Source organism: Euprymna scolopes, chromosome 14 (assembly GCF_053919585.1).
Source record: "Euprymna scolopes isolate OS-2025 chromosome 14, ASM5391958v1, whole genome shotgun sequence".
NCBI classification, from domain to species: Eukaryota; Metazoa; Mollusca; class Cephalopoda; order Sepiida; family Sepiolidae; genus Euprymna; species Euprymna scolopes.
In genome coordinates this window covers 123,146,026-123,173,673 of record NC_136495.1, presented here as the reverse complement: position 1 = coordinate 123,173,673, position 27,648 = coordinate 123,146,026, and the positions used below count along the sequence as shown (strand labels likewise).

Below are 27,648 nucleotides of genomic sequence, written 5' to 3'. Positions count from 1 at the left end.
AGTATATTTTTAACATGTTGTACATCGTATTCGAGTAAAAGGGTTTCCACAGCCATGCTTCCTCATTTCCTACATCTTTTGGTGTTATGTAAAGATAGTTTTCTGTTTTAACCCATACTTTCGTATTTTTATTTTTTATTTTTAATTATTTATTTTTGTTTTAATTTTCCCTGTTTTTCTTATTTGTGTTTTTTTTTTCAATTATCATATAATTTTATATAATTTTATTCCTATATTTATGCGTGTTTATTTAAATAATTTTTTGCTTAGTTTTTGAATTCGTATTATATTACCCAATGCAGGGGACGCCACTCTCTTTTTATCTAGGATTACCTCCCTTGCATTTTTTTCTAATCTGCTTTAGTGCGTGAAATTAAATATTTGTTTCTGTGCAAACACCCGTGGATTACATCTAGTCTTTTGTTTGATAATTTTTCTTTTGATATTAGTATATGGTAATATTCTAATATACGTAGGTTGCATCTTTTCGATTTGCTAGGTTTATATTTTCCCCCTTATCAATTATTGACCATCTTAATTTATATTCAGTTTTATTTTTCTTTAATTCCTTAATCCATACTGCTAAAGTGGTTGACTTTTTCTTGTTTTTTTCCTGTTGTTTTCGCTATTACTATTGGTTCTGTTTCTATTTTCGTTATAGTAGTTGTGGCTGTCACTATTGTTATGATCCTTTCTACCGTTGTTTTCATTTTTATTTACATTGTTGTCGTTTTCGTTATTTTTGGTGTTCTTTTCTTTCTCAGTTTCATTTTAAACGATGTATGTATGTATATATATATATATATATATATATATTCAAATAAATATTGAATATAACTTTAGTATGTGTATATATATATATAAATAAATATAGTGTGTATATATATATTTAAATAAATATTTAATATAACTATAGTGTGTATATATTTATATTTAAATAAATATTAAATATAACTATAGTTTATATATATATATTTAAATAAATATTAAATATAATTATAGTGTTTATATATATATATATATATTAATAAACATTAAATATAGCTATAGTGTTTATATATATATATATATATATTTATTTAAATAAATATTAAAAGATAACTACAGTGTTTATATATATATTTAAATAAATATTAAATGTAACTAAAGTGTTATTATATATATATATATATTCAAATAAATATTAACTATAACTATAGTGTTTATATATATATTCAAATAAATATTAAATATAACTATAGTGTTATTATATATATATATATATATATATATATATATATATATATATATATATATATAATTAAAATATATGTTAGTGTTTACATGTATATATTTAACCTGGGTGAAATAATTCGTTCAGTCGTAAATAAATGAATACAATACCATAAATGGATTAATTCGAAAGGATTTATAACTAAGATGTATTGCCAGTATGATTTCACAGATGATAACACGTGACTTAAAATTACCTCCTGGTAGTCTATAGAGACAAGTCCCTCTCGCTACACCTAAAGATCAAGGTTTACGAGGCCTGCATCCTCAGCACTCTCCTGTATGGCAGTGAGACTTGGTGCACCTACCGCCGACACGAACACCGTCTGAACGCCTTCCACTTCCGATGCCTGCGCACAATTCTTGGATTCACATGGAAGGATCATGTACCAAACACAGCTATCCTCTCCACGACCAAGAGTACTGACATGTACACAGTGCTGCGCATCCGTCGCTTACGTTGGGCTGGCCACACCTGCCGCATGGACGACAGCCGGCTACCAAAAGCACTTCTCTTTGGAGAGATAGCTGATGCCCCTCGCTGTGCTGGCAGGCCACGCCTCCGCTACAAGGATGTCCTGAAACGTGACCTCCAGGTCTTCGGCATCCCTCACAACACTTGGGAAACCTCTGCCGGCAACCGAGCAAAGTGGCAAGCTGCTATAAGATCTGGTGCCAAAAGATCCTGCCAGCAATACACAGACTTCCTGAACTGTAGAAGACTGAAGCGCCTTGCCAATCGTCGTCCTCGACGTTAAGGGCCTATCATCAGTCTATAGAGAAACATTCCCTACAGTAACGTGTTCCACATATGGGAAGTACCTGAAAAAAATTTTGTACATGGAAGCTCCGTTTGATTCTCAGTGGAGAAAAGAGGATTTCTTTACAGTGTTGGATGCAAACGAGTTTTTGCTGAGAAGATATTACGGGATGAGTATATCTTGAGGGTCAGTCTTCAGGGAAAAACAGGGGTCATCTCTTACGATGATGCGAAATCGGTTTTTGTATTCTCTCAAAGTAAACTGATTCTTATCTAGCTACTGAATTGCATAAGGAGTAAGGTGACTTCTGGAGCGATAGAATGATTCAACCATTTCATTAGGGATTTTACCAACAGATTTGATGTAAATGCTTGATTTCCGGTCTGGGATGAATACCAATTCTATGAGTTTTGCAAAGCAAAGAATTTATTCACGATAGGAATACTTTCTATAAACATAGAAAGCATAAGGATCCGAGCGTTAATCCTAAAATTGAGAATCTTTGTTTCAATTTAATATTTTCCCGCTTGTAGAAATTAAAAGTCAGCTGTTCTTTTATTTTTTCAGCCCCCCCCTCCCCCCCAAAAAAGATATCACTAATCACACTTTAGTGTTATTCATTACTGACGGCTTTCATTTTAACTGCAGAGAAATTCGAGAATCGTTGCGATAATATAAATAATTGCGATAATATAAATAATTGCGATAATATAAATAATTGCGATAATATAAATAAAACATTTTGTCCTCTTTCTTTTCACAAGCTCCCAGCTTTTCCTGCGATTTTACTGATGACTTTTGCGGTTGGATTCAAGACAAAACGGACGATATTGACTGGAAACGAACCAATCGATCTACGGCGACACCAAACACTGGACCTTCTGCAGATCACACCACAGGATGTAAGACCTGTAGCTTCTTTCAAAATAACTTGGCGCATATAGCATTTTAACAAATGGCAATAATTTTAGCATCATACGTTATATGTTTACGGCATACGTTATATGGTTAAGGTCATATGTTATATGGTTAAGGTCATATGTTATATGGTTAACGTCATACGTTATATGGTTAACGTCATATGTTATATGGTTATCAAGCTAGAGGGAATCTGAAACATGATCCCCAACTCTCGATAATTTATCTTAAATACATTTGATATTCACACAGGTAGCCTCTTTGTTCGTTTACTTTTCGAGTATTTATATAATACACACACATATATTATATCTATACTCCTCTAAATTCGTTTTTCTTTTGTGTGTATTGATATTCATATTAAAACCCCTCTTTTCTATTTATTTAAAAGGAAAATACAATTTTCTTATATATGGCTTGTGGAATTGCATTCACTAGCAAAAGATCTAGCTAATTAGCATATTCTTTTAAACATTCATCTTAATTAATTCCCTTTAAGTTTTTCCGATTTTCTTATGGGATGATCATCTTTAGTTAACTATTACGTGTAATTATATTCATGCAGATATTCTAAATGATTTATACTTGCATAATATTTGCGTAAAATGTTTACAGTAAACACAAAGTTGTTTCCACATATATTTATGTATACGTATATATTTTTGTTTAATCTATCTATATATCTATAAAAGTGAACGTGTCTGTGTGTGTGTCTGTATGTGTGTGTTTATTTGCCTATGCAATAACTCTGTCAATTTTTAGTCTACAGACTCGAAATTTGATATACAGGGTACTGAGATTTGGGAAAATATTTGTGATCGGTTTCCGGCCAGAGATTTAGCTCTTAAGTGGTCAAAGTTAATCGATTTGACATTTGAGAACTCTACCAAACTCCTGCGACAATTTTGGGTCTAAACACTTGAAATTTTAGATATATATTCCTGTGACATGGATCTAACTTAATAACTTGATTTGTGCCCAGAACAATAAATGTTAAGGGGTCATAATAGGAGTCAAAGTTTAAAAATTGCCCGCTGATTTTTTTTGGGGGGGGGCTCAACATACACCTCCAAATACCCGGGCAACGCCGGGCTAAAATGCTAATAATATATGTTTATACTATAATACAACTCTACATGTTAATGAATACGATCTGATAAACATCGTAATGTCTTAAGTTATAGGAAACAACAAGCAGGAACTCTTATTATACCTATTAAATCAAATTGTTTGAATCGCTGAATATAAACTAAATCGTTGCTGGTGCGATCCCGATCTGTTGATTATATATATATATATATACATATATATATATATATATATATATATATATATATATATATATATATATATATATATGAGAATGATAGGGGAGGAATGTAAGTAAATGAATAAAACGGTAGGAATAAAATTAGTTAAAATAAATATATGAATTAACAACAAATAACAAAATGAAGTACTCACATATCCATAACTGAGTATATTAATATTTAATACTTTTAATTAGAAAAATAGGATTTTAATATTAATGTCAGAACGAGAAAAACTTTTCTTTTTACATATACTAGCAGTGCAGCCTGGCTTTGCTTGGGCCCTATGTACTGTTAATAACTTTATATGCATATGTATATATATATATATATATATATATATATATATATATATATATATATATATATAATAAAAGTTTTGCACTCGTATCTAAGTAATCTACATCTAAGATTTCAAGTGTGTAGACGTTGAACTCTGACCACTTGACAGCCAAATTTCTAGCTGAAAATCGATTAAAAAGATTTTCCCAAATCTCAATACCCTAACGGGAATTTTATCGTCACGTTCAACGAATTTTATCCCGTTGCACGAGACTAAGTGTTCTAAAGAAATTTAATCACAAAAAAAAGGGCCAAGGTTAACCGGTATAAATTTTATCAGAAAGAAAAATAGGAAAGAAAGGAAATGTATAGTCCCTCTAGCGGTTCTTAAAGAACACTTTTAACAAATATACTTTTTACTTGCTTTTTTTTTTTTTTGGCATATCAAAGTTCACAAAACCGCTCTGGTGCTTTAGTTCAAAGGTCGCAACACCGCTCTGGTGTAAAGCAGAGGCCGCAAAACAAGTTTTCAAAAGCCTAACACCGCTCTGGTGTTTTCTTTTTCTTCTGCCAGTTTGTTGTGTTTTTTTCTTCTTCCTTTCATCGAATATCGCGCGACACAGCCAGAAGTAGTAGCACCAGATTCACCGAGAGGGGGGGAGGGGGGAGAAAAGAAGGGGAGAAAGAGAGAAGAAAATACACCAATTAGAGGGTCGAAGGAAGCGGGGGGTAAATAAATAAAAATAAAAATAAAATTTCTACAACCCCCTTTTCTCAAATCTCGAAAATTGGCAGAGTAATTTGATAGACACAATGTACACACACAGACAGACACACAAACAGTTTCACTTTATATATATATATATATATATACATATATATATATATATATATATATATATATATATATATATATATATATATATATATATATATAAGAAATAGATAAGAAAGTATTGGAGTACATTATAGGTACACTATAGATAAGAGAAGTACAATTTAGTTTACTATAGAAGAGAAGTTGAGTTTATTTTACTGTAAGAAGTATAATTTCTGGTAATATGATAAATGAATATAATACATTTCACTATAGGAGAGAATTACAATTTATTGATAAGAGTGTAGTTTCTTTTACTATAAGTGTACTTTATATTTCTAGAAAAAAAAATGTTTACATATTTTACTATAAGAAATAAGTATAGCACATTTTACTACAGATCCTCTTCGATTGTAACTTGCACAATATGTGGACAATTGTTGAAGAATTCTTATTATATAAAAGTTCTTCGTTCTAGCGAGCTTCACACTTTTGTGAAAGTGTTTGGATATCTATAGCCTTGGAGGATTCTTTTTGTAGAATTCCATTTTAACCCCGGTGAGAACATTGAATTTCTGTGAATTGTTAAACAGTATTCTATTCGGTAAATGCCGGCGTGTTACTTATGGAAATACGGTTAATTAAACTGCAGAAGCACCTGTTAAACTACACAAGTTCTATAATTGAATATCCCCTCCCCCAAAAAGAACGAAAAACATAAAATATGCTTTTGTAAACCGCTCGTGAAAACTTACTGACATTCCTTTGGCATTATCGTAAATTTTATGAATCGACAGTGGCGAAAAATGGATGCTTGATAATTGAAAAGAAAATAATATTCACGCCACTACTTATCGCAACGACTTCTTTTCTCCCAGCTGTGGGTAAATAGCTCCCTTGTCTTGTGGATTCTTTGGGAAACGCAAAGGCATAGCAAGGTAGTAAACCCCGACAATAAATCCGATTTGGAGTTCCGATAAGCGAATAGTGAAACACTGCAACACTTTCCGGCAAGATCAAAGTGTAATATCTGTTCTCCAGATGCTGCACATCAATTTCTTGTTCTCTTTCTGTGGAGAAGTAATCCTTCACGACTAAGACGCTTGTTATTTTTGTTCCTTTTGTCCACGTTAAAAAAAAAACGTCCCTGGCGTCTAACTCTGTCGTATGGGGAGGCATTGTAAATAGGAACTCCTGAAGCTGTGTTGGCTCGAACCGTTTTGGCTTGCCTTTCTGTCGGACTTTTCTTGCAACGCTAAGAGCTGGTAACTGGACAAACCTAGGTCTCCTTATCATCCGCCCAGGCCTGCATCCGAAGAGGCAATTCAAGTTTCAACTGTATAGCTACAACGGATGATGAAGTGCATCAGAAATGATTTAGAACATCATTGTCTTATTAGACAAAAAGTTTCCATCATGATAAGGAATAGTTCGTTTATATATTTATCTTGTAAAAATAACACCTTTAGAAAAGCTTATATTTCTCATATTACTTGATGAATTGAATTTATTTTTTGTTTTTGTTTTTAGCCAGTTACTATATTTATATCGAATCGTCCAGTCCGACTAAGGTCGGCGACGTTGCTCGTCTAGTAAGTCCGAGATTGACTTTTACACAAACGAAATGCTTAACGTTCTGGTACAGCATGCACGGCGAAACAATTGGGACTTTGTCTGTGTTGCTCTGGATCAATGGTCATCTAAGCGCACCGATTTGGAAGCGGCAAAGATCACAGGGCAGCAATTGGTTAAAGGCAACGGTGAACATTCCAGGTCCTCAAGCATTACAGGTGAGTTGACATTGAAATATTAAGAAACGAAAATCGCTGATAAATGACTGAGGATTGTGCTCGTAAGCATGTGCATACACGCACACTTTCTCAGACTCAAACTTTCGGCAATAGATACGAGTATTCCCAATTAATATTTTATTTCTACGTACACACATACGTACGCATACACTCACGTACGTAAAGACACATACACGCACACATAATCCACCCATACCTTGTATATGTTTAATGAATAATAAGATATATCATAATTGGTTCCGTATATATTTAACGTTTCACTTATGAGTTATTTTTTCGACTTGCTACTTTGGTTTCGTTAGTACTTCCGTGTACTGAGAATATATATATATATATATATATATATATATATATATATATATATATATATATATATATATATAAAGCTGAATGTGTGTGTGTCTAGTCACGAATAGGCTCCTATATGGCTGACTATTTAAAAAAACTGATTACATATAATGATAGAATATGTATCGAGACACAGGAATGGGTATGTTTGATCTGGCAGAACGGTGGTTCATTAAAATTGTGGGGTATACGTTTGCGCCTGGTCCACATAGTCTGGAAATAAAAAAAAATTAAATTACAAAAAAAAAACGTTTACAAGTGTTTTTGATATAGATGTACATAAGAATACTTTGATAAGTATGTTTTAACTTAAATAGGGATGGTATAATAAATTTGTGAGGTCTGCGTTCACGCCTGACCTCCATAGAATGGAAAAAGGCACAAAGTTTAATAAAGACTTTTCATATCTATCTGCGTAAGTATACTTGGATAATTATGTTTCAGTTTGAAGAATATGGTATAATAAAATTATGGGGTGTTCGTTCTCGCCTGCCTCCATAGAATGGAAATATGTCACAAAGTTTAACAAGGTTTTTTAATATAGATTCACAGAATATTGTGATAAGTGTTTCAGTGTGAACAGGTATGGTATAATAAATTACGGGGTTTATCTATTTTATTTTTACTTTCATCATATTTTGCTTCGGTTTTGATACCGCCAAATTAAAAGCTATCTCTTTACAACCCTTCCTTTTCATAACCTATCATACTTTCATAAATCAGAGTTCATATTCTGTAGGCTGTTTTTGAACCCAGTCCACGACGGGTACTTTTGCTAGTATATATATATATATATATATATATATATATATATATATAATTATATTTTTTACTATAATAATTAAATACCTACCTATTAAATACCTACCTATATATATATATATGTGTGTGTATGTGTGTATGAATGTGTATATATGGATATATGTGTGTGTGAATGCGTATAAATATGTGTGTGTGCATGTGTACATATGTATATATATGTGTGTGTGTATGTGTATATATATGTATATATATGCATATATATGGGTGTATATGTGTATATATATGTATATATATATGTATATATATGCATATATATGTGTGTGTATATGTGTGTATATATGTATATATATGTATGTATATATGCATATATATGTGTGCATATATGTGTCTATATATATATGTATGTATATATATGTATATATATGTTTATATATGTTTATATATGTATATGTATATATATAGATGTATATGTATATATACATGCATATATATGTGTGTGTATATGTGTATATGTGCATATATATGTGCGTATATATGTGTGTATATATATGCATATATATGTGTGTATATACGTGTATATATGTATATATACCTATATATGTGTGTATATATATGTATATATGTATATATATACATATGTTTATATATGTATATGTGTTTATATATGTATGTGTGTATATATATTTATATGTATATATATATGTATATGTGTATATATATGTATACGTATTTATATATGTATATGTATATATATATGTATACATGTGTATATATGTATATATATATGTATATACATGTATATATATGCATATATATTTATATATATGTGTGTATATATATGTATATATGTATATATAGATGTATATATGTATATATAGATGTATGTATATATGTATATAGATGTATGTATATAGATGTATATATATGTATATATGCATATATGTATGTATATATGTATATATGTATGTATATATATGTATGCATATATGCATATATGTTTATGTATATATGTATATAGATGTATGTATATATGTGTATATATGTATATATATGTATATATATACGTATATATATATATGTATAAATATATATGCATATGTATATATTTTTCAATAGAGATGTATATATATGTATATATGCATATATAGATATATGTGTATATATATGTATAAATATATATACATGCATATGTATATATGTATATATGTGTGTGTGTGTGTGTGTGCGTGTGTGTGTAAACATATATACAGGATACCCGGCGTAGTTAAAGCGTCCATCTGAAATCCTTGTATAGTAAAAGTTAGAAAATAAATCAATAAATATTTAAAAATTGGGATAAGTTCATCGTATGAATTTACATTACAATGATCACTCATTTACGAACAAAAAATTTACACGACATCTAACATGTGTATGGTTTGGTAAAATCAACATATTACATATTTCATAAACGTGCCATGGTTTCATCAAAGTGTATATAATATATAGGTGGATGTGTTTAAAACGTTGTAGTTTCAAGGGGGAAGGGTCCACTGATCTCGAACGTTATTTAGTCTCCCGCGATTGTTCTATTTCTCCTTTCTTTATAGTCCTTTGCCTTCCTATGGCGTCACTTTGAATGTATTTACATACGCGCATCCGCGTTATGTTATAGTAGGTATTATCCTAGAGGAGTTTTCATTTGTTTGGAATTAGTCACGTGTATTTGTTATAGTTTAATTTCATTGCGCATGCGTTTAATACTCCTATCACTCTTTTAGAAACGTTCGTTATATGTCCTTTAAATACAATCAATCTATAAATTTCTGGTATAGTAATAGGTGATCATTTGTCTTAAAATGTACACCTCTGATCAAAATTTTAAGACCGTTGAAAATCTTTAAAACGAAACCTCTTTTTTTAAAGATAAATTTTAAACTCCTCCCACTTTAGATGGCCAATACTTCAACCTAAAAAGTGATGGGGAAAAAAAGCTAAAACTTTAAATTAAGACATTTACATTTTAATAAAATGGGGCATTTTACACTTGATCAAATTTATGAATTCTACGAAATTGTAAGAAAAGTGTATGAACACTCACAACGAACAAATTTAAGAATGCGTTCTACCTCCACTAGTTTTGATGGCTTCAAAAACTCTTTGGGACACATCTGTGAATATGTCAATATAGAAAAATGAATTTGTTTGATTCTTGTTTTTATTTTTCAGGTTATATTTGAAGCAAATTCTGGAAATGGATTTTATGGAGACATTGCTGTGGATGATATAAAGCTTAACGATAATGCTTGTCACTGTAAGTAAAACCAATATCTCATCTCTCTTCCCCTTTTCTTATATATGTGTGTGCTTATATATATATATATATATATATATATATATATATATATGTGTGTGTGTGTGTATATATGTATGTATATGCATGTATGTATATATATTTATGTATGTATATGTATATATATGTATGTATATGTATATATATATATGTAAGTATATGTATATATATATGTGTATGTATATGTATATTATGTATATGTATGTGTATTATATATATATGTATATATATATATATATATATATATATATATATATATATATATATATATGCTACTGGTACCATGTAACCCAGTACTATTTCAAAAACAAACTTTAAAAATATTTTTACTGCTCCTCGAATTGAGCTGATACATGATGTTGACTAAGGAGGAAATAACTTTCATCCCAAAAACATATTCCAAGACACAAAATGATGGACATGGTACAAGCCGTTTCTTAAAAGAATTCGATGGAGGATCTTTCACCACAAAAGTACAGAAGAAAAAACACAGAGGGATGCACACAAACCAACCCGAATTACATAACCACAACTGTAAATGAAAAACCAGTAATCCGGTAAGATATAGAATTAAATCCACCAGTAATTTCTGCCTTAGAAGCGTTTGAATTAGACATGTTAAAGTGGATAAAAAAAATAAAAAAATCAAGGAGAAACACAAGTACATGAACCCAACAATGGAAAAAATCAATAATACCTTTAAAAATATTAAAGGCAATCCGGACTTGATGATTCCAGCAGACAAAACTATGAATATATACAGCATGGATTTTGAAACCTACAACAACTTAATAATGAAGGAACTCAATAAAAACTATAGATTAGCAAGCAATGAAGGACTGAATAGTATAAACTCTGAAATCTTAAAAATAAGTGAACAAAATGAACATACAGGATAAGATAGAGGGATATACACCACTGTGCCCATGTTTTACACTAAAAGATCATAAACCAGAATTCAACAATAATCCTAGCATTAGACTGATTTCTCCATGTATTTCATATTTGGGAAACATTAGCAAAAACATACTAGACGAAATCCTACCTATTTTTTTTTTTAAATTACCATAACCTGTGGAAATCATCGGAAGAGGTAATCGAATAGTCCGGCACACTACCCCAAGGCAGAAATAGAAAATTCCTTATGCTTGATATAGATTCATATTACCCCTCTATTTCACCAAATCTCTTCGAGGAAGCACTAGAACTAGCTAGAAAACTAACAATTATAACAAATTTAGAATTAGACATTATAAGACTAGCAAGAAGAACTATAATTAAATATGATAACAAACTATGGACCAGAAAGAACAGAAACCTCAACTTTGACGTCACAATGGGGGGCCCGGATAGTTCACAAGTAACAGACCTTGTAGATCTTTATATACTAAATGAACTATATAAAAAGATTCCAGGACTAAGATGAGGTATATACCGGGATGATGCATTATTCTACTTGAACTCAACAAATAGGTTATTTGAAAAAAAAAATTAAACAATTCTGCGGTAAACTGAGCCTAGATATAACAATAGACCAAAACCACAAAACCCTGAATCTAGACAACAACTCCTATGAACCCTACCATAAACCCAACCAAACGCTATTCTACATAGATCACAAGTTCAACCATCAAAATAGTATAATAAAAGCACTTATACTTAGCATCTCAAAAAGAATATCCAAAATATCACAAAATGAAGAATTATTCAATAAAAAGAAGGAATATTATAACCAAGCCTTAGCTAGATCAGGATATAAAGAACAAATTAAATTTGTTAAGGAAACTCAAAACAATAACATAAGTACAGAAAGAACAATAAACAATGCAAATGTAATATCTTACAACATGTCGATGAGGAAATATAAAAAAGGAAAAAAAGAGCAAAAACAAATGAAAAAATAAAACATACAATAAACACGAAAAAGAAAAATGAAAAGATAGACTATAATAAAACTGAAAGAGAAGTTAAAAAGAAAAATAGAAGGAAGAGCCAGACGTGGTGCAATCCACCGTTCAGCCACCATATAAAAAATAACATCCCGAGGGAATTTTATCAAATTATAGAAAAAGATTTCCCGCAAGATAGTAAACTAAGTAAGATAATTAATAAAAACACTGTTAAGTTATCCTTCTCAACGTCTGCTAACTTAACAAATACCATAATTGGCTCAAATAACACAAAATTAAATTTTTGAAAAACAGAAATAGGACAGATAATGAATCTAACAATGTAAAGGAATGTAACTGCCGGGACCCTAATGAACGTCTAATGAGAGGGAACTGTTTAACTTTAAACATAGTATACAAATGTGAAGTTATAACAAATAATGAAACTAAAGTATATCTGGGGAGCACCGGAACTTGCTTTAAGGACAGATATCATAATCACCTAGCATCGTTTAAAAATAAAACTGAGACAGAAAATAACACCAAAATAACGAAAACGACAACAATGTAAAAAAAAAAAAACTGAAAACAACGGTAGAAAGGATCATAACAATAGTGACAACCACAACTACTATAACGAAAATAGAAACAGAACCAATAGTAATAGCGAAAACAACCGAAAAAAAAAACAAAGAAAAACTCAACCACTTTAGCAGTATGGATTAAGGAATTAAAGGAAAATAAAACTGAATATAAAGTAAGATGCTCAATAATTGATAAGGAGGAAAAATATAAACCTAGCAAATCGAAAAGATGCAACCTTTGTATATTAGAATTTTACCATATACTAATATCAAAAGAAAAATTATCAAACAAAAGACTAGATGTAATCCACGGGTGTTTGCACAGAAACAAATATTTAATTTCACGCACTAAAGCAGATTAGAAAAAAATGCAAGGGAGGTAATCCTAGATAAAAATGATACCACGAGAGTGGCCTCCCCTGCATCGGGTAATATAATACGAATTCAAAAGCTAAGCAAAAAATTATTAAAATAAACACGCATAACTATAGGAATAAAATTATATAAAATTATATGATTATTGGAAAAAAACAAATAGGAGAAGAAAGGAAAATTAAAACAAAAATAAATAATTAAAAATAAAAAATAAAAATACGGAAGTACGGGTTAAAACGGAAAACTATCTTTACATAACACCAAAAGATGGAGGAAATGAGGAAGCATGGCTGTGGAAATCTTTTTACCCGAATACGATGTCCAGCATGTTAAAAATATACTATTTGTTGTAAAAATCCAATGGATAAACATCTGAAGAAGTTTGTGGGGACAGGATATGTTTACGGAAACATAAATCGTAAAATTGCCACTCATTAATGAAACAGCTGTAACTGAAAAATCCAGAAAATAAACGAAGTTTATAAAAAAGAAAACCTGAGTCTTTGAATTTTCAACAAAACTTTGTTCTATATATATATATATATATATATATATATATATATATATATATATATATATATATATATTAGCTGGATACCCGGTGTTGTCCGATCGTATAACACGCTTAAGCATAATATTTTAATTTATGCAGATGGTGGATGTAATATTATCGAATCAATCTTCTGTTGAATGTTATATTTTACGAGGGATAATTTGGTCGGTGGGCTAATTCGCAGAAAATAAATAAATAAATAAATAATAACTAAAATATAATGGTGTCATTAATTAAATTCCGTCTGTATTTGTTTATGGGTTTGACAATGAATGTTCTAAAAAATCCCTTCTGATTACTGTTTAGTTTTAATATATAATATGCAAACGAAGAAATGATTTGCAGCGATTTTAAATGTTACCAGTCCTTTTATCGTAAATTGAACTCATTAATAAGAAAACATTAAAATATAATGGTGAGATAAACCCGGGTTTGACTAGGGAACCATTCGCTCTGTAGTCGAATACTCTACCACTGAGCTACATCTCCAGATGACAATATATCTGTGTGTTTGTTTGTTTTTAAGAGCAAATTATTTGCTGATAATTGATTCCTTTTTTTTTTATTTGCTGAGAATTATTTCCGTTGAAGTGAAAAATATTCCCCTGCAAAAATTTTTTTTTTTATCTATTAGAAAGAAAGACAATTTTCAGAATCGGATTTTTTCGATTTTCGATACTTATCGCATGAATTCCTATACAAAACATATCTAAGAACACTGCCAGGCATATGAATTAACTTTGTGTTAATTTGCAAAAGATAGGCTCGAAATCTATGAGAAAGGAACTCACACACTCAAGTGACTTTTATATAATAGTGTATATATATATATATATATATATATATATATATATATATATATACTTTCTATTTGTTTTTACATAAGCTGTAGTATAAAATGAAGAGGTCTCTAGTTGCTAGTAGCATATTACTGCTTATGTGAAAACAAATAGAAAATTTAACTTGCCCTATTTCGGCATGAGCACTCTTGTATTAACCTATTAAAACTTCATTGCTTACTTTACCTCTTGAAAATATTACCTTTGGATTATATATATATATATATATATATATATATATATATATATATATATATATATATATTTCACAGACAAACAACGTCCCAGCCAACAAGAGCCATGACAGTCAACGAACCGGAAATCCAAGACTCGTTTCGCCCTCATTTGGACTCATCAGTAAGACACATCCGAACTTAGGATTCGAAACCCGAGCCTCTTGAATGCGAGGCAAGCATTTTGCCAACTGAGCAAACGCCCCGCACATAAGGACACACACACGGTTCGTTGACTGTCATGGCTCTTGTGGGCTTCGACGTTTTTTGACTGTGGAATTTATTATATATAAGCTCACATTCTGAAAATCATATATATATATATATATATATATATATATATATATATTTATATATACATATGTATATATATATGATTATACATATACACACATATATTGATTCATAAACATTATATAATAAATATTTTTTTTTACAGCGAGTGAAGTATCGCCGCTACCTTCGTGTGATTTTGAAAGCACTTGTAATTATAAATCGCTTGAAAAATCACCGTCGATTTCTTGGATTATAACGTCATCAGCGAATCATCCGAATATTTCCGATCACACATACAACACGACATCAGGTAATTTCATATTGAAATTTTCGCTAATATTTTTCTTTATCACATTTTATTTCTTAACTTAAGACCTTTAATGACTTTAGAAGCTTTAAACGTTCCCTCACAAGATTTACATACCTTCAAATTGAAGAAAAAACGGGTTACTCAAATTATCAACCGAATTACCAGGTTCTTTAAAATCTGCATCCAAACATGCGCATACATGGAAGAGCTTCACCACATTCTCGAAAACAAAACTCAGTCGTTTTTGTTTCATTTTACTGCAGTCGAAGTTTTCAGAAATCAAGGGCCCACTACCTTGGGTTAACACTTGAATTCTATATGAGATACATAGATATTCGAATGTTCCATTTAAGTTCTTTATCTCTCAAACACTGAGTTAGTAAAGAAATTTAGAATATAATTTTCCTCTCTCCAATTAACCTTCTCATATGTTATAGTATATCTTTCATTTTGGTCTTTTGGTCTTACTGGATTCCAGGACAAGAATTTATCTAGTCTGGTGGAGTATCCAGTTTCGTGCTATTACTTGAGATAACATCGTTTGGAGAAGGTGCACCATTCCTCGTAAAAGCTAATATGGGTTAGCCATAGTGAGGAGGTCTTATTTGGGCAGCGAATACTATGTGATTTTGAATATTTGGTCAGAGTTTACTTGTGGGGGAAAAGTATCCTCATGCCAGGTTCTTCTGGCAAACCCCTGTACAGAAAGACCCCAGACACTCAAGGATAATGTCTAGTAGGCATTATGGTGTGCTATCACATGTGTAGTTTAACAGTATTCGCTAAAGGATATATAGAGCCAGTAAATTATGCTACTTGAAAAACCTGTATACTTTACAGTTCTCTACTCACTAAAATAGATTACCGTCCCTTGTCTAAAATCGTGTTCCGCGAAACTGCGATCTTCTCTTTACCGAGAAATCCGCAAAGCATAAAAAAGTCCATAAATTCGCGTTGGCCATTTATAAATTGAAGTTGCGTGAGATATCATAGAAAGAAAAGGGTCCTTGGAGGTAACTACAGAAAATAGGAAATAGCTATGCAAAAGGTTTTTATTGGCTACAGCATACACCTGTAGAGAGACACAAATTTTGCACAGTTACTGGTGCGTATCCGATTTACGACCCGATCTCCGGCAACTTCGCGTCAGCAGGTACCGTAAGCATTTGAAAGATGGATTTGCAGACGCGTTTTTCTTCCTACTTTTCATATTGAAAATGGGTTTTTATTTAGAAAGCCATTCTTAATATCAGTAGACGGGAATGTAATGTTAATATTGTTTAGCATAATTTTCGGTTTTATTTGGATTCATCGGATTACTGTTCTCATCTTGAGTGTGATTTTTACAACGTTTCGGTCTATGAACCTCCGATCTTCTTCAGGTGTATCTTGGCGAACTTGGGAATGTTTCTGTCGAACTTGGAAATGTGGACGGAATTTCGAACGGAACCCTTTATTTATTTCACGGGAGTAGTATGCTCTCGTTCCGTCAGCGATGACTGGATAGAGGTCCTACGTAATACGCAATTGTATTTTTCGTTCGCCCACATTGAGAATTGAATCTTCAACCGTCGGGAAAATATCACTTTACAATTGGTTTTTCCAAATGTTTTAACTACCGCGCCACGAGTCCTTGCGGGCAAGCTGTGAAAATGACACTCAAGATGAGAATAGTAGTCCGAAGATTCCAAATAAAACGAATAACCAATCCTTATCTAAAAAAATTCAGAAATGTAAATTATTTTCGGTTTTATTTTATTATTTTTTTTTTAGTTATTGATTTTCACGCTTGCATTAAAATTCGTCTTATTGGCTAATTGCTTCGGCATATTCCGGCTGTTTACGTAACCTGCCAGATGTCGACGCAAAATTGCTGGTTTTGAAATAGCAAAATCAATAAGTAAAAATAATTGTTGATAATTGAAACATTCTTAAAATAGATGCACAACTATGTAAACTATTTAGCATATTTCCGGTTACCTATGAGATGATTTCAAACGGGATATTGTTCCAATCTTCCAGCAAAATAATTTTGTAGTTTTTTTTTTTTGTTTTTTTTTTTTTATATATCTGTATCTATCTATTATTATACATGGTGTCCATAAAGTCCGTGTCCGCCTTAAAATATTTATAATTTTATTTGTGATTGCAATAGAAATAACATGTAAAAATGATTTGATTGTGGAACAATTCATTTTAAAATTGCACATTGTATAAAAGGAATTTGTGTGTGTGTGTGTGTGTGTGTGTGTGTGTGTGTGTGTGTGTGTGTGTGTGTGTGTGTGTGTGTGTGTGTGTGTGTGTGTGAGAGAGAGAGAGAGAGAGAAAGAGAGAGGTCGCTTTCTTTGGACTCTGAGCCGACTAGGTAGATTTTCATTTAATTTCACACAGATGCGCTTTATATGGCTAGTAGTGTTCTTTGATAGGTTTTATATTGGTATGTATTTGATAATCGATAAAAAAAAAACCTGATAAAGAAGGAACAGGTGATTTTGGCCAATATTAACACCTAACATCGTATTACATTATAAGTGCGTTTGAGAAGTTTTATCACTGCGCAAGCAGAAGGACTCAGCGTATAAAATTAACGGCATGTTCTTTAATAAGATAGGGGCGCGTTCATAATGAATATTTCTGTTTAGAGCATAATTTAAACATGATATTTGACTTTGGATTTTAAACTTTCATTCAAGCTATTATGTAAACATAATTTTATAAAATTAACAGTAGGTTCTTTGATAAAACAGTGGCGCGTTCAAAATGGATGTTTCTGTTTAGAGCATAACATGACTATTATACTCGACTTTTGCATTTTAAGCTTTAATTCAAGCAATCATATAAAACTATATGGCATTCGTTTGGAGGCTGAAGTTTCAATCCTCAGTGCAGGCGATACTAAGAATAGAATTGCGAATTACTTAACTTTAAGCGTTCATGGTTAGAAGAACGAGCTAGTGCTACCCCTGTGGATTAAACTTTCACGAGAAACACTCGTTTAGCTGAGAACACTATCAATAATTCCCCACTCTTTATCTGTGTCTAAACCTAAACGCAGATTCCATGAACAAGCTTCTTTCTTAGGACTGTACGCCTGTGGAACTCTCTTCCGTTCTCCTGCTTTCCTGCCGTCTATAATATTATCGTCTTCAAGTCCAATGTAAACAAGTTCTTGATGAGCCGTTCCTCTTAAGTAATCCAATTTACCAAATTTACACTATTAACGATTACTGTGATATTGTCCCATTGACTACTGTACACTCCTTAACCCTTATCCTCGAGTGGCCTCCGGACCTTGATAAGTGGTGACTCTTATGTAAAAAAAAAATTAGAATGTAATCAAAAACTTAATGAATTTATTCTCGATTTTCTTTCCTTAATCACAAATTTCTAGAACTTTTAGATAAAATTTTCATATATTTGCACGGATTTCCGGTTTTCCACTCATCGGATTTTATCAATGGTGAGTCTTGTTTTAATTTCATTGTGTGTTGCTTTTTCCAGGAGAATTCATGTACGTCAACACAAGTGGTGCTCGGGGCCAATTCTCCCGAATCGAAACCCCAGCTTTACAGAAGGGTCGTTATTGCTTGGAATTCTTCTATCGCGCCATTGGCAATTTCAAGGGTTACTTCACAGTGTTGACTTCAAGGAATCGGTGGAAGAAAGACGTTTTCTTTAAATACGGTACTTCAGTAAAGAATGAATGGACCATTGCGGAAATACAACTGTCAATATTTTCACAATCCACGGTAATTTTGCATTTTTCTATGTATTCAATATCTTTTTTTATTTATATGAAATAAATTTTAAAAAAATGAGCATCATAGAGTGTTTTATAAAAGTACTGCACTTTTTTATCTCATTGAAAACGTTAATTTAGGATGAATGAATTACGCCGAACTTGTAGAGTAAAATTAATATTTTGTTGCCTTTATTAAATACTGTTCTTCATTAACCCCTAGGAATCCCTAATTGTGTATCGAACGAATACTATAATATTTCGTTCGCTGCATCTTATCATAACAAAAGTATATACGTACAAGATTTCAGCCAGGTCTAACCAGTATTTTGTGAGAAAAAGTGGAACGGACCGACAGATAAACAAACAGACAGACTTAGAATATAAAAGTCCACCATTTGAAAAGGGAATTTTTTCCGAAATTAATAATGAATATTGTCGCAGACATAACAAGTAAGACATTTTTACTTAATACAACTGAATAAATATATATACTTATTTTTTTTTTACTATAATAATCAAATACCTACAGACACTGGTGTTTCATCCTTTCGTGATTCTTCAGTGCATTCGAACCCCGCGACACGAGACATCTCTGGCTCAATTAGCGGAGACCGTATCCATTCGACTACCATTAACCGCGTGAAATTTTAAACATTTTACTTTTAAATGTTCATTACGTCAGTCAGAGAGTGATCTAATCGTTATACGATGATCTATGCATAAGAGCTAAATTGACCGACTTTAATTCAACTGAAAGTGCTCAACGATAAGAAATGAATTTCTTAAAGGGGTTGTCACAATTATTTTTTTACTTAAAATACTTACTGACACTAATGTTTCATCCTTTAGTGATTCTTCAGTGCAGGGTGTCACGATTAACACCATCCGAACGATTCGAACCCCGCGACACGAGACATCTCTGGCTCGATTAGCGGAGACCGTATCCATTCGACTACCATTAACCGCGTGAAATTTTAAACATTTTACTTTTAAATGTTCATTACGTCAGTCAGAGAGTGATCTAATCGTTATACGATGATCTATGCATAAGAGCTAAATTGACCGACTTTAATTCAACTGAAAGTGCTCAACGATAAGAAATGAATTTCTTAAAGGGGTTGTCACAATTATTTTTTTACTTAAAATACTTACTGACACTAATGTTTCATACTTTAGTGATTCTTCAGTGCAGGGTGTCACGATTAACACCATCCGAACGATTCGAACCCCGCGACACGAGACATCTCTGGCTCGATTAGCGGAGACCGTATCCATTCGGCTACCATTAACCGCGTGAAATAGCGTTGAATTTTAAACATTTTGATTTTAAATGTTCATTACGTCAGTCAGAGAGTGATCTAATCGTTATACGATGATCTATGCATATCGTGGAAAACTTTAAATAGATTCGCCCTTGATCTTATATATATATATATATATATATATGTATATATATATATATATATATATATATATTTATATTTATATATATATATCAATATATATATATATATATATATATATATGTTTGTATATGTATATATAGAGACATATATGTATGTACTTGTTGATTTGTAAATCGCCACTTGTTCTCGTCTTCTTTTACCAACAACGACTATATTTCATTCCTCGCATTGTGATAGCCTTCTAAATCTCTACTAAATACCTATCCCACACAATGCTTAAAGCAAACTACATATCAATCATATAGAAGTTTGTCGAAATTAAATGCGAGCCAATCTGAAACACGCGCGTAGCAACGTTCTTTCGATACGGTGTTACTGAAGGAGGATGTCCCGCGATACTGTGGCCTCCTTCTGTGATGTTGCCTATGCAGGCATGCCGCCCTGTGAACATGTCCAGTTTCGAAAGTATGTAGCAATAGCTATGGCTGTTCTTCTCTTATTAGACACAGAATAAAAAGCTAAAAATCGTCGAAATTCTAAGATCTTCATATTAAGTTAGCAAACTGCTTTTCTATGTAAAGACCTACATCTGTATTAACTGCTCACTGACAATTTTTTGGAACTGAATATTAGTTTTACAACAAAGCAAAATAAAGATAAGATTCGTATGTTCTGTTTTAAAAATCTGACATATACTTGCTCGAAGTGCGCCATTTTTATACTGAAACCGAAATGAATGAACTAATTTTAAATGATCCCGTCACTTGGGTTGAATACAATCGCAAACCACGAATTCCTATGCAACACAAAAAATAGAAAGCTGTAAAAGTATTTATTCACATAATATTTACCAAATATTTCAAATACAAGGAGACCTAATGATGAAACTGATTCTGTTGATTAATATTCCCGCGCTGACATGTGTAATATAAGCTAAACATAGTTATAGTTTGTGTTGTTTACCATCTTCTTGGTCCTGGATATGACTTTAAACTATATCCAGTGGTGAGGCCCCAGCTTGCGGGCTTTGGGGAGTGTGGAGCCACCCTTTAATTTCCATTGCTCCCAGGTTCACTCTGACCCGGAGTGGTAGTACCTGTTAGGGTCCCAACTATGGGTTGAATAGAAACTGACTTGAAAACAACAAATATATTCTATTAAAAAATTGTTCTTCAAAATCTTTGGATTCGGCATTAAATAACCTGAAAAGGGTTGATATGCCGTAAAACAAAAAACAACCAAACAACCATCTTCTTTGACGAATTACATGGTCATCCGATGTGTTTATACTAAATACAATAACGCGCATGTTGGTTTTATTTACTCTTTTTTTTAATGTTTCCTCCGATCTCAGAGAAAAATCGGTGAGAATTGCACCGTCAAGCTTTGCTTAGTTGTATCACATATAACACGATCAGCCGGTCACTGGTGTGTGACCAACCCATGTGTTACACTAAATATTTCAGAAGCGGTGATGATGTGACAATGGGCCAGTCAATAGGGTCTGAGTATCAAGAAAAGTCTGAAATGTTGTATGTGGGTGAATGGCTCTCTCATTCTCTCAAGATCACTCTGGTGGCATCTTACTGGAACCTTCGTCTACAGGCCCGCTTCGTTCTTTTATGCAGACATTCAAGAGAGAGACAAAAACAACGACACAATGGTAATATAAGAGAAATGTAATTAACTATTTATTTTTTTTACAATAAAATATTAAAATATTTTTACAAAAACAATTTATAAGTGATAATTAGCTTTTATAATTAAAACTAACATTAATTAGTGCTGAGAGAGGGGGTGCCCCCTCTCATTTACGGAGAGACAAGAATATACGTCTTACTCCATGCTGTCTGGACGAAAGAGATCGGGAAAAAAGGGAATTGTGGGATTGCATTCTGGTTGCTTATGCACCCCTCCGCCTACAACCAAATCACCTTCTGGCCATGCAGGGGGGGGTGTTAACAACCACCATAATCGGGGTACTAAGATATAGTGCCACAAACAAACCATCACTTGTTTCGGATGAGATGAAACATTAGTAACTAGCGACTATTTATACCTGTGTGGCTCAGTGAATAAGTTCGAAAAAGTTGCGGATAGCTTGTCAACACAGTCTCGTGAGACTTTCCATTTCTTTCGTACTTCGCCTTTTAATATATAAAATTTATATCCACCGTAGTACAGGCTTTGACTTGGAAAGATCAAGGGCGATCTATTTAAAGTTTTCCATGATTAGCTGTGGCGAAAAACAAAGTCAATAAACGCATAGGCGATGATGCTATTTTTTAAATAATCTACTGAAAAAAGATTTAGAATATCTTAGAAATAAACCTAATTAAAGAAAATATACTTAAATCAGGAAGTAATTTATTAGATCATTGAAAAATAAGTAATAACTTTAAAATCAGTGTTATTTGCATACATACATTTCCTTGGCAGTACTTATATGACTTTTTTCAGTTGATTTTTGCAATAGTATAAAACTACAACTATATTATATTAGAAATAAGGGTTCGTTGTTTAAAACTGTCAAAATAATATAGAATTACTACGAGGGAAATGCATTTTCAGGGAATTAGTCATATTTAGATGTGGATGTGCAGAATGTTACGAGAGAAAATTGTTGTATGCTGGTGTAAAATCGTGAAGTGTCGCCTGCAGAATAAATGGTGAGAATTTAAAATTTCCATTGGAAATGTTTTCATCATTAAAGACGTAGATTTTATCACTAAAGACGTAGATTTCATCACTAAAGACGTAGATTTCATCATTAAAGACGTAGATTTCATCACTAAAGACGTAGATTGTATCACTAAAGATGTAGGTTTTATCACTAAAGATGTAGGTTTTATCACTAAAAATGCAGATTTCATCACTAAAGACGTAGATTTCATCACTAAAATGCAGATTTCATCACTAGAGTCGTAGATTTCATCACTAAAAATGCAGATTTCATCACTAAAGACGTAGATTTTATCACTAAAGATGTAGGTTTTATCACTAAAGTCGCAGATTTCATCAGTAAGGCGTATATTTTATCACTAAAGACGTAGATTTCATCACTAAAGTCGCAGATTTCATCAATAAAGATGCAGATTTAATAATGATAAAATACAGTTCAATAACACATTTTTTTTCAGTTTACTTCAATCGAAGTTTTCGAAAATCAAACGAATTTTTCTTGATTTCTATATGAAGCACATAATATTTGAGCGTTCCATTACATCGTCTCTTACCTTTCAAATGTTAAGTATATGCCATTGCATCGTCTTTTACCTTTCAAATGTTAAGTATATTCCATTACATCGTCTTTTACCTTTCAAATGTTAAGTATATGCCAGTCCTGGCAGCTGTACCGTGGAGATCTTATTTAGGCTGCGAATATCGTGTTGTTTAAAATATTTAGTTAGGGTTTATTTGTAGGAGGAAGTATCAGGTTGTCCTGACAAAGTCTTAAAGATCGAAGACTCTTGGGGATAGTGTCTTGTAGTCATTAAAGTTCTTTCTGGCATTCAACATATCAATACCGGAAGAGAGTCAGTCGTGTTTTAGTGAAACAATATTAGCTGCCATTAATACACGAATTATTCTTGGTCATTTCACGTTTCCATTGGTATGTAATAAATGACTACGCTTCATTTGTATCCGATGCTTTTGTTACAGGTTATATTTCAAACAAATTCACAAGGGATGTTGGCCGTGGATGATATTTTCTTTAAAAAGGGAAACTGCCCCAGGCCAGGTGAGATCAGTATTTTATTTATCTTTATTTTTGTGGCGAGCATGCACGGGAGCGCTCAAGAATTGTGTCTCAGTATCTTAGTCGGGTACACACCTCAGGCGAGAATGAGTTCGTCGAAGGTCTAGAAACAGATGACGCCAGAGTCGTTCAGGAAGAAACAGCCGATGTTGCTCTGGTAGCATGTTGAATCATATCGACGGAATTGTTCGCATCACCTTAGGTCGTGGTGATGGCGTTGTTCGGGATCGTGTCGACGATGTTGTTTGATAGCGTGTCGGGTTGTGTCGACGGAATTGCTTGTGACCGTGCCGGGTCGTGTCAACGGACGTGTTTTATACCGTGTCAGGTCGGCGGTATTGTTCATGTTAAGTCGTGCAGACAAAAGCGTTCGGTTCACGGTTGTTGTACGGTTGACTTGACTGTTGTCGCCGTGATGAGATTGCAATATATTTTTTTTTCCTTTGAGTTGCTTTCGTCTCTCTTCCTTCGTAAAACAACAATTATGACGTCTGAAATATATTGCGGATAAGTATTCTTAAGATGATAAGTGAATGATTGAAATCGAAGATCTACTAATAAGTTGTCCGACCATTTGCAGTTTATGGGCTGAATGTTAGCCAGACATTAAAAAAATGCTGAACAAGCATCTCAGTAGCATGAAGATGACAACGATGCGTTGGATATCGGACATTATACTGCTCGAATATATCACCAATAGCATCAATCGCAAACCTCTGAGATTGATTTACCAGTTAAGAGGTTAAATGGAATTATTCTCAATCCAACGTTGAGTTAAGCTGTCTTAAAAAATGAAATGGAAGCATAGAATCTTAAATAAAAATTAAGAGAATTTTGAAAGGAAAAGAAAGAAACCTATAATATAAGCAACTGACAATTCATGGACAATTATTTTTAATGTGAAATTATATCATATCGAGAATTAAAAGTAATCGAAATTGTAACTAATAAAAAAAACATATGGTCTCATTCCTTCCGAGTTACCAGAAGTTGTCGAATTTAAAATGGTTGGATATATATATATATATATATATATATATATATATATATATATATATATATATATATATATATATATATATATATACATAATACATAGATAGAAAGTATATATATATATATATATATATATATATATATACATATATGTATATATATATATATAAATCATATATATATATACAAAATACATAGAAAGTGTATATACATATATATATATGTATATATAAATTATATATTTATATATATATATATATATACATAATACATAGAAAGTATATATATATATATATATATATATATATATATATTAGTGTTGTACCGATTAATCAGAATCGGAATCGGGAATCGGAAAAATTGGTAGTTTTCGGGGTATCGGAATAGGAAAAATTTGTGCCTAATTTCCGATTCCAAAACCGATTCTTTTTATATTTTATTATGTTAATTGTTCATTGCTGATACCGTTGATAAATATTTATTCCTTTTAAACTATTAGTAAAACTAACCTCTATAGATCATGATAACATTAAAATAGGCACCGCCAAAACTGGGGGGGGGCAGGTAAGTACTTTTTGACGGACCGTCTTTTTAAAAATCTACCAAAAATCAGATAATTATCCGATCCATACGAAATTTTCAGCGATTATTAGGAGAAGAATGAACGTTATAACAGTGTACTTATTTTTCATAAACGATATTTATATTTTTTTTTTTTGCTTACAACCCCCTTGTTTTGAGGGGGTACAAATATGCTTAAAATAATCATCTGAAACTGAACACAACATATTCTGTTGTTGTAAGGGACAGAATTATAGATTAAAGAAATTGTTTGCATATTTTGACGTCTGAATATCAGAACTTCGATTGTGTTTATCTCGCTTTTGAGTTTTGAAAGGTGAAATTCGGTGAATATGTTAAGTAAAATAATTAATTTAAGTTAAGCAAAAAAAAATTAATATTTATACGGAAAAAAGCCATTTTAAAATCTTTGATAAATAAATTAACAAATTTTTTTTAGCGAGCTGAATAATGCATGACCATTATTAAACAGGACATGCTTTGAAGAATCGATGCAAAAAAAAATTTGATAAATATTGTGCCCTTTGTCTTAAAAATAGCATCATTTTTTCGATCCCGTTTGAAAACGTTTGCCGCCTTTCGACTACGGTGGACCAAACGCGCTGAAATAATTTTTTTTATTCTGCTTTAAATTGCCCCCCCCATTTTGGGGAACCTGGCCCCCACACACATACACATTAAAAACCAAACTCATACAAATGGTCACCCATCTGGTACTGGCCAGCCTCAGCGTTAATAATACATTGAAATTTTCGTCACTGAAAAATAAGTTTTTTGGGGCCTGTTTGGTCTTCCATAGTTTGCTTTTTATCAACTACAAACGTAAACATTGTCGATCTAGACTCTAGATCGACGCGAAGTAACTGGTTGCCTATATGAATAAGTGGAATTATTTGAAATTCAGGTACTTATATTATAATATTTTTGCATATTCTCATAGAAAATCATCCTAAATCTTAGTTAGACAACAAATAAATAAATTAATTATTTCCAAAACTTTTTTTTTAAATATTTATGTACGTTTTTTTGTGCAAGACAAAAAATGTCAATTGTTAACTTTTTGGGAAAATGTAACATTTAAAATTTAATTAAAAATAGTAGAAAAGTTTTACGTCATTCTGTTTTCTATATGATAAAATTCAGGGTTTTATCTTTCTGGAAAAAGAAAAGTCACTCAGAAATAATGGATTTTAATAAATGTAATTTCGTTTTAAAAAACAACAACAACAACTTGATTTTTCGGCAATTTCTGGCGGTGCCTACATTAAAAGAAGATCTAAATTTATTTTATCTGCGTAAAATATACAAATTAAAACTTGAAACTTTGCGAAAATTTGCTAGATAACCTTTAGAAGGATGCAGTTTATTTTTAAGGTATTGAAAACATTATTTAAATTTAAAGAAATATTTTGCCAAGAAAAATAATATCAAACATTATCACTAATCAAATCAAAAGTAGAATATAATAGTGTTGCATTTTGTCCGGTTAG

General features: G+C 31.8%; 1 protein-coding gene across 1 annotated transcript in view; it reads left to right on the top strand.

Moving 5' to 3' along the window:
- LOC145292796 (MAM and LDL-receptor class A domain-containing protein 1-like) overlaps positions 1-27,648 on the top strand; it is a 497,041-nt gene that overhangs the window by 35,891 nt on the left and 433,502 nt on the right. Inside the window, exons 9-14 of the mRNA XM_080138835.1 lie at positions 2,798-2,935; positions 6,891-7,150; positions 10,490-10,574; positions 15,526-15,672; positions 19,174-19,421; positions 24,484-24,562. Coding sequence (XP_079994961.1) covers positions 2,798-2,935; positions 6,891-7,150; positions 10,490-10,574; positions 15,526-15,672; positions 19,174-19,421; positions 24,484-24,562 — 957 coding nt within the window. The remainder of the gene's footprint in view (positions 1-2,797; positions 2,936-6,890; positions 7,151-10,489; positions 10,575-15,525; positions 15,673-19,173; positions 19,422-24,483; positions 24,563-27,648) is intronic.